At 42.8% G+C, this 15,962-nt stretch overlaps 1 protein-coding gene and 1 long non-coding RNA gene across 4 annotated transcripts; one reads left to right on the top strand and one right to left on the bottom strand.

The window, feature by feature from the left end:
- Positions 1–1,671: 1,671 nt before the first annotated feature.
- On the bottom strand, positions 1,672–5,967 carry LOC120718041. The gene is made up of 2 exons (XR_005692350.1): positions 5,855–5,967; positions 1,672–2,844 (listed from the first exon to the last, which is right to left on the bottom strand). It is a non-coding gene; the product is annotated as an uncharacterized LOC120718041 (long non-coding RNA).
- linc.pou2af1 (lnc RNA pou2af1) lies at positions 2,679–7,148 on the top strand. 3 transcript variants are annotated; one of them, XM_040006359.1, is made up of 5 exons: positions 2,679–2,793; positions 4,376–4,476; positions 4,687–4,738; positions 5,140–5,441; positions 5,958–7,148. In XM_040006359.1, the coding sequence occupies exons 1-5, from the start codon at positions 2,787–2,789 to the stop codon at positions 6,300–6,302; spliced, it is 807 nt and encodes a 268-aa protein (XP_039862293.1). In that variant the 5' UTR covers positions 2,679–2,786; the 3' UTR covers positions 6,303–7,148. The 3 variants fall into 3 exon arrangements, with proteins under 3 accessions (XP_039862293.1, XP_039862292.1, XP_039862294.1); XM_040006358.1 differs by having other exon boundaries at positions 4,684–4,738; XM_040006360.1 differs by lacking the exon at positions 2,679–2,793 and adding an exon at positions 3,271–4,100 and having other exon boundaries at positions 4,684–4,738.
- The last annotated feature ends 8,814 nt before the right edge of the window (positions 7,149–15,962 follow it).

Below are 15,962 nucleotides of genomic sequence, written 5' to 3'. Positions count from 1 at the left end.
CGGATATATCAAAGCAAAGCAAAAGCAAAACACGGTGGAAGTGTTGTCATGGTTTGATGGCTTCATCAGAAAAATGAAATTATTACAGTTTTTTACAGCCGCTAGGACACATTTCACAATACTTAGGTCACTTTTGCAAAACTCTTCACACAATCCTCCTAACTGACCTTCAGCTTGGCAAAGCAGTTCATTTCACATTCAAAATGCACTACAACTACCAAAACACTTCATTCAGGTCTCAAATAAACTCATTCTTCCAGAACACTAGCAAAGGTTGACAGCCGACAAACACACTTTGTCAGCCACAAAACAATGACCTAAAAAACACTAACAACATGTAGCATTACACAGTGTTTTCTTGTGTAAAACAAGGACACATCTCTGTTTATAATTTCAATATATGTTACTGGAATGAATCAGACATCATGCAGAATTCGTTAATATTTGTTTATGTATTTTTATTTTTTTGCACTAAGTAATCCCAAAATACAAGAATTTGTATACACACCATCCACTGATACACATACAATAGTAATGCTAATCTACTCGGTCTTCTCCATTTGGCCACAGGTTCCCATCCACATCACATCTTATGTCATCTAGGGCAATACACCTAGGAAAGAATCTTCTGGCATGCCAGAATTGAAGGAGTTGAAAAATTGAAGGAGTAACACCTGTGTAGATGTTCATCTACAATGAGAATCAGCTGTGGCTGGTTGAACTGCATTTTTAGATTTAAAATATGTTTCAATAAAATATTGCTGTTGCATTTTGCTGTCTTTTTAAGTTTTGCATTATGTTATTGTTTTGGCCATAAGTTTAACAGTTTTGAAAACAGTATGTAAGCACATGCAAAATGTCCTGTACGTACAAAGATTTTTGGCAGTTGTTGTGTCTGAGTGAGAAGATAATTCATGAAATTTGAGAGATGTAGTCATTGAATGCATTTTGTGCCAAAACAATGATAACTGGTCCTCAGTTTAGCCCACATAGACTTCTGTTGTGCTCACTGTGTGAGGAGTTTTGCAAAAGTGACCTAAGTATTGAGAAATGTGTCCTAGTGTCTGTAAAAAAACTGTAATGAGGAAAACTATAATTAGATTTTGACCATGCATTACATCTGGACGTGAGACTGATTGATAACAGTTTCATTTTCCAACATGTGATCACAAAAAAACTGCCAGTGCACAAAAATATACCATGAATGCACACTATCGTGTGTGTGTGTGTGTGTGTGTGTGTGTGTGTGTGGAAAGACAGAATGCTTTCATAGACATTTCCATTTGTGGCCTGTAGGTGGAGCCGCTGCGCCGCGGCTGCAGGAGGGGGCGCTGTGAGAAGAGGCGGACAATGCTGGGAGTAGCGGAGAGGAAACGGGGATGTGCAGAGAAGACAGCACTTTGTTTAAAGCAGGATGCACAAAGATTGGTTTTAATGGACGAATAGAAATGATGATGATGATGATGATGATGTGTTAGCACTTATCAGTTTTTAATCAGTTTGCTGTTCTTATGGCGCGAGGACGCCCTAATAATCTAACAATGTTACTGCAGCATCTATGATGAATAATGTTATAGATGCTGCAGTCATAATCAAGCTTTGTGTTATTATTACTGTAATAAATGTAATAATATTCATAGATCCGGGTCTTAATTCACATATTTTGACCGGTTTATGGCACAATTTTATTTTGGATGCATTTATCCAAGTGTGATGAATGTGACGCTGATATAGTTGAGTTCATTTTGTCTTCTGACCTTCGCAGCACAAACAGTGTGAGAAATAAAATACACTCGAAGTGTAGTGTAAGGGACTTCAGTGCAAAGAATGAGCTGCAATGTTTGTTTTTAGTTTCGTTATTTATTCATTTATTTATTTATTTACTCGATTTCAACACAGATTTGATAGAAAATCTAAAATAATAACTGCTTTTGATCATAATGATCATAAATCATAATGCTGGGGAAGTTAAACATTTCAAAGGCCGGTTCTTAAACGGCACACTTTGTGCCGGGCGTCCTTACCGGAAACCTTTGATCCTGAAACGCATTTTTATTTTCATGAAAATATAACCAAGACAACGACAGAACTGTGCGTGAAGCTGCTGAGCCTCTCTCCCTGTTCTCCCAGCAGGTGTGAGCACTCTGATGGAGCTGGAGGCCCTGCCATGCCAACGAGGGCTGTTGGCCCTTGCCACACCCACTTTCCCTCTTTGCCACTTTTAATGTATTTTTTGTGAAATAAACTTTAAAAAATGCGTGACTAGGCTAAACGCGAGGTTTGAGGTGAAATGCGCTCTTAAGGTTGCACGGAAGCAGTTGTGGGTGCTGCAGTGCTAAGTGAAGGGGGCTGATGCTGGGATAGTGCAAAAGGAGGGTAAAATGAATAAAAGTGCATTTTTTTCGAGGTTAAAGTGTAAAATACTAATATATGAGATTAAAGTGGATTTAATAGAGTGTTCATGCTTAGTGATTTTACTGAAAATCGATTTGAGAGAGTTGCCTCTGAATATTCAAATGGTAAGTAACGCGCAATCAAATCATTGTCAAATCATTGAGTTCTAGGGGTTTTAAATAGAGGGAATGGAGGGAGAAAATCTCAAACTAATATGTCCCCAGCTCTATTACAATCATTCTGTATGCTCTGGCTCTGCTGTAAGACATTTGTGTTGCTATTTTTGGAGACTTTTGCAGAAATTTCGTTCTTGGCCATTTTGCTGAGGCAGAAAAGGACATTGTTGAGTCCCTCAGCTCTTCTCCAGGAATCATCTCTCCATCCCAGCCATCATGTCCGGTGAGTTTCACCTCGGATTTTCTTCAGGAAATCATTTTCTTGCATTTTTCCCTGTTTGGAAGACAAAGGAGGGGGGGGGGGGGGGGGGGTGTAATGTAGAGTTTATTGGAAATATTGAAAGCACACGATTCGTGTGTTTAAGTGGAGTGCTCACCCCCCATAAATGCCCACTTCTTCCCATATTTAAATTAAAGTAGAATGGGCTAGATTAAACTTCCACGTGTAGAATAACTTTAATGCCACCTGATTCCACCTGTTTGTGTAGCGTTCTCCACTCAAAGACTTCTCCAACTTCACTGACGTTTATGGCTTTACTGTGTGTTATAGTTCTCCCGACTGTCGTCTGTCGACGCACATCAGGACGCGCAGATGATCATTTTTAAAGATCATTTTAAGTTTGGAAAAATTCAACTGGAAGTCTCGCGGGCTGTGTGGTCGGGCTGTCTGTGCGCAACAGGGTGTTCTGTGTGTTCGAGTGGGATGTGTCTGCCTTTCGTTTTGGCCAGCGTCTGCCACATTTAAGACAAATCATAAAGTAGCATTTCTCTGTATGAATATTTATCAGATGAGGTTTCATCTCTTAACACATTCTCTAAAATGTTCGCAGCCCTGAATGCTTTAAATATCGCCTTTAGGCCTAAATCGCCCGCACCTATACGAGGCGTTCTTTCACCGTATCTTAATCAAGCTTCAAGTAAGGAAGAAAAAAACTGCCAATTACTCCCATTGCCTTTAACTGTCAGGCGTTCGTGGTGGGGGGCAGGGGTGATTTGAATAAAGTAACGGAGATTGGTGTAGAGCTCGGGGTTTTGAATTGTAAACAGCACCGGGCTGAAATCGCCTCGAAATTTTTCCATAACGACCTGATCAAACTTTCACTAAGTGACCGCGCACGTGCACCACGCGGGAGACTCGTTTCCTTGAAAACTGCAGCGCTTCGATCCAAAAGCGCAGATCAGCGGCTCCTTCTAGTTTCGAAATTTTGTTCCGTTTTGGTCGCGGATCGCTTTGCTGACTCTTTGTCTGCGCGCTTCAGCTTTAACCTCATCCCACCGTGCCAGACAAACTTCTCTTTCATCTCCTCGCCTATTTTTATTTACTTTACATTCATTCGATCGTATATGCGTAATAAAATCTACTTACTTTAACGCGTTAAGAGCCGATTTCTTCTGCCTCTGACTGGGGCGTGGCAGCTCGGGGCTACAGGGTGCAGTGAAAATGTCTCCCGACCGGGAGGCTCCGGGGAGGGGATCAGCCGGCAGTAACACTCAGAAACTCTGAGCGGTCGAAACGACCTTTACGCACCGGTGATAAAATAGGATCTTTGGATAATTCAACGCACTTCGTTATATTCTTTTACAAAATCTTAAAAGACAATCTTTCAGCAGTTTATTAGAAGGAAGCGACACTTCATGGGGCGATTTCAGTTTACTGGAAACAAAATAAGCTGTGATGTGTAAGAAATGCTTTGTGGTGCTTTACTGGAGGAGCAGGCAGAGGGAGGAGAAGAGTACACGACTGGTTTAGTTTGCTTTAAGAGGAGATTACTGCGCATGAGTGACACACTGTGCTCTTCATTAAGATCAACTGAAGGTGTACCCGGGGGTCCGGGTGAAGATCACGGTCAAGGAGTTGCTGCGGAGGCACAGAGAGAAGGAGGCCAACAACAAGAAGCTTAATGCGGTAACTCCTCCCTCCCCCACGCCTCTTTACCCTTGTCCCCTGCTCTCAGTCTCACCTTTTTTCTGCTGAGAATACCGCTCTGTGCAAGCCTGCACCTGTAAATCACTGATAGCCCGTTTTATCAAAATAAGCCACTCAACTCATTTACAGGAAAGCAGCCATTAATAATCTCCCCCCTCCTCTGTATTTCTCTTTCTTCCTGATCAGCAGATGCATCAGGCTTGCTTGGAACTACAGGAGCTTCGCGCGTCCACTTTCCAAAGTAGGTTTGTCCAGCCAGTGTGCTAAAATACATCCCAGAAAGACACACATGCACTACAGCGGCCTGCCCTAAGCGTCACAGTCTGATGATCTTAATCAAGTTGTTTGTTTGTTTGTTGTTTGGGGGGTCAAAAATTCTGTAAAATAAACATATAAATATGCATCAATTATTGAGGACGCCTTTTCAGTTGGACGGGGGGCAAGAGGCATTCAGATTTCAGAGGGGTGGAGTTCCACCGTGGTCTCTTAGACCACGCCCTTTCAAAGTGGTCGCAGATATATCCTGGTCCGTGATTAAATGATAAGCAATGATTAACCCAGAGCGTGTGGTTCGCTTGTTTTCATCGCATGTGTTTGTATTCTGGATATTTTCGGTCTGACTGTTACACTGAATCTCGGCAGGTGGCCATGTGGCTCCTCCTCCCTCTGTCCCCCCAGCTGAAGCCAGCAGCTGCGGGTCGCTGGCCCTCCAGCTTCGAGCCACCATCTCGTTTCCAGTCCCTGACAGCGCGTGCAACATCCAGATGCAGGAGTGCGGCATCCAGGTGCAGCAGCAGCAGCAGCAGCAGTTTGGGGATGTGATGTTGCCCGGCAACGGATACGGTGGTACCACCTACGACACCCCTCTGCCTCCTTTTCCAACCTCCCCTCAGCCTTGGTACCACGGACTGTCCTCAGATGCGGACTACTACGGCCAGGGGATGGTAAGTCTCAGCTGGCACCAACGAAACACCGTCATTAAAGAAATAATCAGAAACTGGGATTTCTTAAAACTTCAAGTTTGTGACAAAACGGAAAAATTTCCTAGTTTTTCTGTTTGTGACCAAAATTTAAAGATTGTTTTAAAAGCATTGATACGAGCAATAGCAATGTGTTTATTTGGAACAGAGGTTTGGTGTGGTGGTCGTTTATTTCCACAAACACTGTCAGTGTCTGCGTTCAGCATGTAGTGGATAGGTTTGTGTGGATATATTTGAAGGAGCTAGTCTTGCTTTGACTGTGATTACAGCTGTTTGTGTTTGATAAAATGACCTGTCTGGCAGGATAAACAGCTGCATGTCAGTTTTGTAAGCTGTCTGCACACAAATGAATGCATTAAATCAAAAACACCACTCACAAGTGTTCCTGGTGAGCCCTGGGCCTAGCTTTGGTTGGATGACCACCATGTGGCACACCTGCAGTCCTGCCCAAAGTAATTTCGATGTCCTCCTCTCTTTCAGGCCCCTTGCTCCTCATTGGAGTCACTGACTTTCTGCAACCCTGTGGATCCCAACACTTATTCCCCACAGGACTCCTTCTCTTCCTCCTCCTCCTCCTCATGCAATGACTCGCCCACCAGAATGGAGTCAAGCTTCAGCCCACAGCAATACCACTATCAGCACTGTGGCCCCCAGGAATATTACAGCTTGCCACACTGCTGGTCAGGCCAGCAGGAGAGCCCCCCCACCCCAGAATGCGCACCTTACTTTGCTCCCACAGACTATCCCCAGGTGTATCCTGTAGAAGACAGCTGTTTCCAGAAGGATTTCCCGCTGAGCTCTGAGATGTGCTACAATGCTTTATGATGAGACCGTGAACAGTATTACTTTGTATCCTGACTGTAAATACGATTTGGCTCAGTGAGGTTGTTTGCTTTGCATTTCACTTGGTCTGCTTTACTTTAATCAATTCATTTGTAATAAAAACTAAATGATATATTTTCATACGCTAATGTTTTGCTGCACAAAATAAAAATGTGTAAAAGTCAGCACTGTGCTTGTAATGTGCGCTTGTCTATTGCAGAGTTTCCACTGTAAAAGTCGGGATGTTTGCTTCAGCCAGCAGGTTCAGACTTCACCCTGTGAACATGGCCTGTAGCCACAGGTAACAAATAAAAGTGAAAAATGTGGGAAGAGTGTGAAAGTAAATATCACAGGCTGATAACATGTCAGGGCTGAACTGAGCTGTAACGCAACAATTGGAAATGAAGGCAAGGAAACGTCTGAGATTTGACTTTGGCCTGCAGGGCAGTATTTCACTGGGAGTTCAGAGATCAAAGGAGAACAGATTAACAGAAAGGCAGACTCACAGTGGCTGCAGCTCAGCTAACAGAGCGGATGTCTGCTAATCAGAGGGTTGGTTTGGCTTTTTCAAGAATCCTTGAGCTCCGAGTTGTCGCATAATGCTGGAGTCGCTGTGTGTGAATGAGACTGGTATTTAAAAAGTACTTTGACTCCTCAGACAGGTGTCAGTCCATTTATCTGATTTTTTCAACAAACTCTCAATAATTTCTCCAGACTGGGAAACAAACACTGTTGAAGCTGCAACCCCCTCTTATTATACTTACAGATTTTACATGGAGCTCAGCCAGTTTATTAGGCTACCTGTCAAAAAACAAGAAATTCAGTAAATGGACTGTTTTTCTACTCTGAGCACTCTTGTCCTGTTTAGTGCTTTCGATCTCACACACTCACACACACACACACACACACACACAGTGGGGGCAGGGATAGCTCAGTAGGTAGAGTGGTGGCCCCATGATCGGAAGGTCGGGGGTTCGACTCCACTGAACGGCTACCCTGAGGTACCCCTGAGCAAGGTACCGTCCCTACACACTGCTCCCCGGGCGCTGCATTGGTGGCTGCCCACTGCTTCACTGGGTGAATGGGTTAAATGCAGAGGAACTATTTCCCTATGGGGACTAACACACACACAATGTTAGTAGGTGAGCTGCTCTCCCACCAGAGCTACAGCCATCGTGTAACTGTAAGTGTGTAAGTGTGGATTATTACACTTAATAGTCACTCACTGCTTAATATTTGCATTACCTCAAGTTGCCCCTCGTGCAACACTGAAGTAATGAATATTTAATAACAAATTTTCATGTTGCATGAAAATGGGAAGAAAAAGAAATAAGAAATAATCCCACGCAAAGCCTTTTTAATGCCTGACCGATTTTACTCGAGTTTATCTAGAGCAGGCCTTTGGCTCAGTGTCACGAATGATTATTAGATACATAAAGCAGCTGCCAAACTATGTAAAACATCTTTCTGCTGCTATCTTATGTCTTTAAAATGGCAAGTTGAATCTCGTTATGAAAGTGTGTTTGGTAATTTGTGGACAGTTTGTTCTTGATTCTTTGTGCCAAACTTAATCATGGAGCATGGAAAAGGTTTTCCAAGTATTTGTCTGCTAAAACAAACAAACAAAAGAAAGAAATCACAAAATTCTGGATTATTTTGTTACTTCCTGGTCGCACTTCCAACCTAGTTCACTTGAAACTAGTGTCTCAAACTAACACAATAAACGAGGAGTGCGTGCTCCAAAGATCCTGTTGGCAGGCATCCCTTTCACTCCCACTGAGCCAGCATATGTGGAAATCCCCTTGGAGACACTTGACAGCAGCTGATAAGTGTGGAAAAATAACCCAAAACATTTAGGCTGGAGCAGAGCGCCGCAATCAGCTTTATTAAGTGGCAGTGGCATTTCTGCATGCCGACAAAGACAAAACTTTATATGCCATCATATTCCAGGAACCACGATAACTTCTACCAGTGTAAAGTCTTTATCCATTTACAAGCTAAATGTGCAGGAAACCATTGTTCTCTTAGTTACTGAGTTACAGGATGTGAGTGTGTCCACGCACTCTGCACGGCCCAACAAAGACACCGTGCCAACTCGTCCAAGTGCAAAGAAAACACATGGGAAGTCTGCAATCCTATACTTTATGTTTTTTGAATCTTGCCTCTGGCATTTGCCATAAATCATCAAAAGGAATCTGGACTAAAAGTGAAATGAATGAAAAAATGAAATATTTTCAAACAAAAACTGTAAGCAAGAAAAACCACTCTGGAAGCTAAAACCAAAAGTCAAAATGGAACAAAAGGAACTAATAAGAAAATACAAAACTGTGATAACTGCACAGTGTGGGCTAGGTAACCCTATCACTTGAGTCAATAACTGTAAACAACAGGCTCCATGTTTTTCTTCTGTAACTGTCGAATCCTCATCGTCTAATATTATAATAAGAACATTTTAATCGATAAGTATGACCCACGCTTCCACAATGTGAAAGAAAAACAACAGCAAAGAGAAGAAAGTGATGCACATCCATCAGACGGACCTGTCCACAGACGCACTGACGTTTCTATAAACTGAACAGTTTAGTTGTTGGAGTTTACTTTGGCTTCATTTTTCAGCCCTGGGGTTGCAGCTTATATTTAACTGGTCCAGTATTATTCATACTGGGGATCAGGTTTAGACGCGTTGTCAGAAACCCTTTTTTTAAGGTAAGGTAATGAACGCCACTTTAGGTGAAAGTGCTCAGGCACATATAAAAGCACTGTATGAACGTGATCAGGTGAATGCGACTCGTGGTACGAAGTGCTCTGAGGGCCTAAAGTGAGTAGAAAGAAGTCACAGTTTTGCTCTTTAGGCTCTAGTTTCAGGGTTTAGTTTATTTTTATAGTCTTTTGCTCTAAGGTGGAGCTGCTGCATCCACCCATGGACTGCTTCTTTACACACCTGTTTCTCACCGACATGGTGACAGCCAGGCCTCCTTGGTCGTCCTGTCTCCTGCCCTTGTGCCTGTGTAACCTGTTTTCTTTGCCAAGTTGTTCTCAGAAATCACCGAGCTTCTTATTGCTGAGTAACGTATGCACCATCAGCCACTTCTCCCAGTTTTGCCGCCCCAGCTCAGTCTGTTGCAAGAGGAACAACTTACACGCTCTCCACCTACGATCAGTAACTGTGACTGTATCAGGAGTAAATGAGCATGCTTACACATGTTTGTGTGTTAAGTTCAGTTTTATCTAAAGAACGCCAAATCAAGAGTAGTCACCTCACCCCAAGCCTCTCCTCAGGCTTGGGGTGAGATTTTATCCAGATTCCAGTCATTTTTGCCTCTTGTGTAAGGAGAGTCGGAAAAGAAAACAGAGGTATGACCCTTCATATCTCGTTTATCTGAAAGCAACAAACACAAAATGCACACAAAGTCTCCTCTCCGCCGCCTACAGCATGTTACACATGTGGCTGACCACATCGTGGTGTCCGTCCACTGGGTCGCTTGCCTATATTTTAATGACACACTTGTAAAATCCTCATTTTTAGACCGTGCATCAAGAAGGAGCTCTAGTGAAGCAGTCTGTGCCAAATCAAAATGTGAATAAAACATTGGCCTGTTTTTTGACCTGTGCTGTGACAGTATGGTGACCTATAAACGCCGGTCTAGGTTTCAGCCTCTTTGTGAGCCTGAATAAGTAAAGGTATGGATGTTGTTTTTCTTTGCTGGATGCATGTGTTGCTCCCAAACCTGCAGCTATCGTTCAGCAACGATATGGAACAAATGCATCACTGATAACAAGCTGGGTGGTCTCTCTGCTCTTCAGTCTGAAGGACGTCATTCACAAATCAAATTTAGGAGAAGCTTTTCTGGATCTAGAAGTTTGAGAGCAAAGCAGAGGTACTGCTTACTGAGCCAGTGTAAAACCTGTTTGTCTGTCATATTATTTCATTGAATTTCAATAGTGTTTGGATGATTTTCACGTCACTGCATTATGTTTTGGTCTTTTTAACCTTGGCTTTTCTGGAAAACATAAGCACACAACATCTGGAGTGTGCTCCAATGAGCCTAATCAAACAGGCGCTTCACAGCATGTTTCAACTTTGTATCCCTCTTTGAAGGTTTAAGATGAGATTTGTTGAGTAAATCGTGTGTGTGTCGACACAGTGCTTCTTTTGTGCATGTTAATGTTTAAGCAACGGTACCAGTCTCTTTCTGAATTTGCGGGTAACAACAATCATCCAATTGTCAGACAGGACAGATATGAACACATTTTTCAACCTGGTGTAACATTAAACTGTGGCCACAGACTGTTATCACGTACCGTGTGGTGGTGTACACAGCTTTACAGTGTTTTGCAACGGCCGATAAGGGAGTCTTTGCTGTTGTGTTCGTATCAGAGGTGTTTCTTTATTGAATAAATCAAGGGCCGTTTTCACTCGTACTTGTTTTCTGAACAATAAACATCCAGGCCTGATAAGAGAAACAGTGAATAGGTCAGCAGGTCAAACACCATGCAGCTGTGCAGAGAAAGTGACAAGAGAGTCCTGTTTACTCAACAAACAGATGCTAAGTGAAGGAAGCAGGTCGGTCAAGACATATTTTCCACATAAACAACTCATGTGAAAACAACTATAAAGTCACTGAAGAGCTCTTTCTATGTTTCCTCTGCTGAGCAGGATTGTTAGTCTAATGGCTTCTTTACTCACCTGATAGAATCAGCGAGTGGTGCTACGGCACAACAGCCTCAGAGGAAAAAGCTTCATGTTGAAACTTCCATGGAAAACACAGAGGAAGTCAGACTGGAGCCGACTGGTTTTCCACAATACTCACTGGGGAAAGATCATGAATGCAAATCTAAATGTATTTACACACTGCACATGAAACAAAGGCAAACACACACACAGTTGTTTGACTTCACCCCCTCATCCCCGACATTAAACCTCTGCCTTCATGGTCCCTCTTATTTAATTACCACAGAGACGTCTTTAATGTGTGACAGCTGCTGAAAACAGTTACGACAAAACAATAAGACAGAAGCTTCTCTCAGTCTCCTCAGCTTTTCCTTTATGGGCTCTTATCTTCGTCTCTGGTGGTTTTTCAGTGTTTAAGACTAACCTTCACATCTAGTTGACTCTGGGAGCTGGAAGAACAGGCCTGAGCACGACTGCACTGGTTCCAGTACCCTTACAGCTGGTGATGGTGCACCTCGTGCAGAGGGGGCTGTTTGTTTTCTCAGATCAAAACTGAGATAAGCGTCCAGTAAAAGCAGTAAAAGTAACAATAACTTAGCATGTAGCTGCAGAGCTGTGCAGAACCTAAACTGCCAAGAAAGGAAAATCACTCAGTGAAAATTAAATACACCTCTTTAATTTTCGATTTATTCATTTCTGTGTGTGTGTGTGTGTGTGTGTGTGTGTGTGTGTGTGTGTGTGTGTGTGTGTGTGTGTGTGTGCAGGGGCCTTATCTGAGTGGAGTGTTCTTCCGATGTCTGCGTGGGTCGTCTCCGTGCACAGGGTGAGGAAAACTGGTGATTCTAAATGTGCTGTGTGCGTTGGCCCTGATGACCTGATGACCTGATGACCTGTCCAGGCTGTGCCCTGCCTCTATCTCCATGGCAACTGCAGTATGCTCCAGGCTCCCCCAGAGACCCTGAATTGCGTAAGAAAAAGAAAATGGATGGACGAATATTGAATCAATTAAATGACATTCTTTATTTTTTGATTTTGGCCCATTTGTTCCTCTATCCAAATCTAGAGGTGCTTTAAATCCATCCATCCATTTTCTTCCACTTATCCAGGCCGGGTCGCGGGGGCAGCAGCCTAAGCAGTGAAGCCCAGACCTCCCTCTCCCCAGCCACCTCCTCCAGCTTGTCCGGGGGAACACCAAGGCGTTCCCAGCCAGCCGAGAGATACAATTTCTCCAGCGTGTCCTGGGTCTGCCTCGGGGCCTCCTCCTGGTGGGACATGCCCAGAACACCTCACCCAGGAGGAGCCTAGAGCTGCTCTTTTACACTCAGCTCTCTCCTCACCACAACAGAGTGGCACAGCGTCCACATCGTTGCGGCCGCTGCACCAATCCGTCTGTCGATCTCCCGCTCACTTCTCCCATCACTCATGAACAAGACCCTGAGATAATTAAATTCCTCCACCTGGGGCAGGAACTTATCCCTGACCTAGAGTGGGCACTCCACCCTTTTCCGGCTGAGGACCATGGCCTCACATTCGCAGGTGCTGATTCTCATTCCTGCTGCTTCACACTCGGCTGCAAACCTTTCGAAGGCGAGCTGGAGGCCATCACCTGATGAAGCCAACAGAACCACATCATCTGCAAAAAGCAGAGATGAGATCCTGAGACCACCCAAGTGAAAGCCCTCTACTTGGCTACGCCTAGAAATCCTGTCTATAAAAATTATGAACAGAATCGGTGACAAAGGGCAGCCCTGGTGGAGCCCATCACCCACCAGGAACGAGTCCGACTTATTGCCGGTTACGTACACTGTAAAAAATAATTGTAACCAGCTGTTAACTGTATATTTCTGTACATTTAAGTATTATTATTCATATTGCTGCATTCATTAATTCAGTAATTTCATTGTTTAATCACATTAAAATGTTCCTAATTTAATGTTTAAAAGCACGTGAAAAAGGCAGAATCCCATGTAAAATTAGGGCAACAAACTGTATTGTCATTACTGAAAATACCGTATTTTCATGGGAAAGTTATTTTCTGTTATTTTATTTTGGCGCCCAGCTGCTGGGATATTACTGTTGTTTTAGGATTTATTTTTCGGTGTGGATGAAGGTCGTGTAGAGACTGAATGGCCCGTAGCAAAGGGCCAGACACCCCACAGTCCTCATACACTGAAACCTACGGATGAGCGTTGAAAGCTTCCTTTGATAACCCATGGTGCGATTTCAAAATCGTGCATCAACATTTGTTGTGTGTCTCAGTTAAAGGGAAAAATGCATCAACATTTGAAATTCATTTCTTTCTAAGTGAGCAAACGTACAAAGTCAGCAGGGATCTAATAATTGTTTCCCCCACTGTAAACGTTCCGTTAGAATAATGAAGCACTGTGAGGCGTTTAAAAGATAATGGGGCCTGATCATTTCATATTTTGTATATGACAATGATTTTGAGTTCATTTCTGAATTGAACAGGGAGCCAGTGAAGAGAAGCTAGAATATCAGTGTAGTACTTACATGGCAGCGTGGATCAACTGAACACTTTTCAGGGAGCGTCTACAGTACACTGACAATAATAATTAAGTTGATCAGCTTAGAGCAATAAATGTATGAACTCGCTTTTCAGCATCATTCTGAGATATTAGCGTTGTAGGGTCTTTGCCTCACAATATTAGGAATTGGATTTGTGTTATCTGGCTTCATGGGTAAATAAATCTGGGCATCGTGATATATATATGTAGGAGATGTATGTGTGCTATGCTGTTTAATGTAAAAATGATTGGTCCCAGCAGAGAATCCTGTCAAATTCCTGAATACTTTATGTGGGTAAAGACGACTCCCAGTTTACATTTGCAAACTGGAATCTGTCAGATAGATATGATTCAAATCACTGCAGCTGAATTCTTTTAATACCAAATGTGTTCTTATCTCGCAGGAACGGTATCGAACGCTGCGCTGAGGATCTAGCAGGACAAGGGCAGCGATATCACCACTGTCAGCGGTGATAGGTGTAGAGCAACAAGCTTCTTCCAGGATAAATGAAAATCTTTTAAGTCAGTGAGATGTCATTTCTTCTCCAGATTACGAGTAATCTGCTTTAAGGCATGTGGTTGTGCTTTATACCAGAGATTCAACCACTTTTGATTTAAGGCATTCATTTCCAGATGAACAACAGTGTCGTAGCATGTAACACTACTGAAGGGATAAACAACTTCTATTGGAGTAGAGTTCAGTTAATCCAAAATGCTGCAGCAAGAGTCCTGACAGGGACTAGAAAGAGAGAGCAGATTTCTCCTGTTTTGGCTTCCTGTTAAATCCAGAATTCAAAATCCTGCTCCTCACATACAAGGTCTTAAATAATCAGGCCCCATCTTATCTTAATGACCTTGTAGTACCATATCACCCTATTAGAGCACTTCGCTCTCGCTCTGCAGGCCTACTTGTTGTTCCTAGAGTATTTAAAAGTAGAATGGGAGGCAGAGCCTTCAGTTTTCAGGCCCTTCTTCTGTGGAACCAGCTTCCAGTTTGGATTCAGGAGACAGACACTATCTCTACTTTCAAGATTAGGCTTCAAACTTTCCTTTTTGCTAAAGCATATAGTTAGGGCTGGACCAGGTGACCCTGAATCCTCCCTTAGTTATGCTGCAATAGGCTGCCGGGGATTCCCATGATGCACTGGGTGTTTCTTCTTCACTCACTATGTATTAACAGACCTCTCTGCATTGAATCATATCTGTTATTAACCTCTGTCTCTCTTCCACAGCATGTCTTTATCCTGTCTTCCTTCTCTCACCCCAACCAATCACAGCAGATGGCCCCGCCCCTCCCTGAGCCTGCTTCTGCTGGAGGTTTCTTCCTGTTAAAAGGGAGTTTTTCCTTCCCACTGTTGCCAAAGTGCTTGCTCATAGGGGGTCATATGATTGTTGGGTTTTTCCCTGTATGTACTACCTTACAATATAAAGCGCCTTCAGGCGACTGCAGTTGTGATTTGGTGCTGTGTAAATAAAAGTGAGTTTTGTTGTGTTGGCGCATGGCATTGAAGATAACAGTGGAGGAATTCATCCTTGATCTTGGTTACAGGACTACATCTAGTGTAAAGACATTTAAAATCCCACACTGCTGCGTAGAATGCAAATAAAAGATCATATGACCCACAAATCTGCTCACCTCCAGGGTCTAAAAGGCAAAGTGCTCAGAAAAGAATATAATGTTCCTGAGAAATGTCCTCCTTCAACACCAACCCCAGTAAGACTGTTTTCCCAGTGACTTGTCAGTTTACATCACCAGTGAATGTAAATGAAAATCTTCTCCTCTTCTTCATCAATGCTGCACTTTATCAAGAACAGCAGATAAAATGTAAACAAGGCACTTTTCCATGTAAGAGGGAAACGGACTCTGCCATTCATGTCGGGAATTATTGACACAGTGAATCAATCCTGTTTGTCTCTTGAATCAGCGCCATCTCTTTCATCTTTATGACAGCTTGGCACCGCGTAAGACTCAGAGTTTGCATGGATTCCAAAACCTTCACAATTATATACTTTTGAAATGACATCATGTGCCCTTTAAACACAGGACTGCCTCTAGGTATTCTGTGAAAGGTCACGACTGCTCTATGATCAGTGACTGTTAATAATTATTAATTATTGTTTTTCTTTAATAAAATGTTTCATCTATGAACAACGTTTGTGGCTGACACACTGTAAAATTAGTTAAGAAAACTAACCTATTCAACAGGGAGTGTGTGTGTCACACAGTGGAAATTTGTGTTTTTATGTTTTATCAATCTGTGTGTTGGTACATAGTGTTGATTTTATTTGCATGATTTTATTGTGATATTTATATTGCATGTTTGTTTATTGATATTTATATTGCATGGTTTTATCCTCATATTTATATTATGTGTGTTAATGTTGTTGTACCATATTCCTTTAATCTACTGTGGACTAAACAGACAATTGTAGGCACCTGTGAGGTGGGGGCGTTCCCCAAGGTGG

Source organism: Simochromis diagramma, unplaced genomic scaffold, assembly GCF_900408965.1.
Source record: "Simochromis diagramma unplaced genomic scaffold, fSimDia1.1 OVJJ01000024.1, whole genome shotgun sequence".
NCBI classification, from domain to species: domain Eukaryota; kingdom Metazoa; phylum Chordata; class Actinopteri; order Cichliformes; family Cichlidae; genus Simochromis; species Simochromis diagramma.
The sequence above is the reverse complement of the archived record's forward strand: the minus strand, read 5'-3'. Positions and strand labels throughout refer to the sequence as shown.

Excerpts from the sequence above, each read along its gene's own strand:
- linc.pou2af1 (XM_040006358.1), top strand. Across the intron at positions 4,739-5,139 it reads TCGCGCGTCCACTTTCCAAA|GTGGCCATGTGGCTCCTCCT; the intron begins GTAGGTTTGTCC and ends GAATCTCGGCAG. Across the intron at positions 5,442-5,957 it reads ACTACTACGGCCAGGGGATG|GCCCCTTGCTCCTCATTGGA; the intron begins GTAAGTCTCAGC and ends CCTCTCTTTCAG.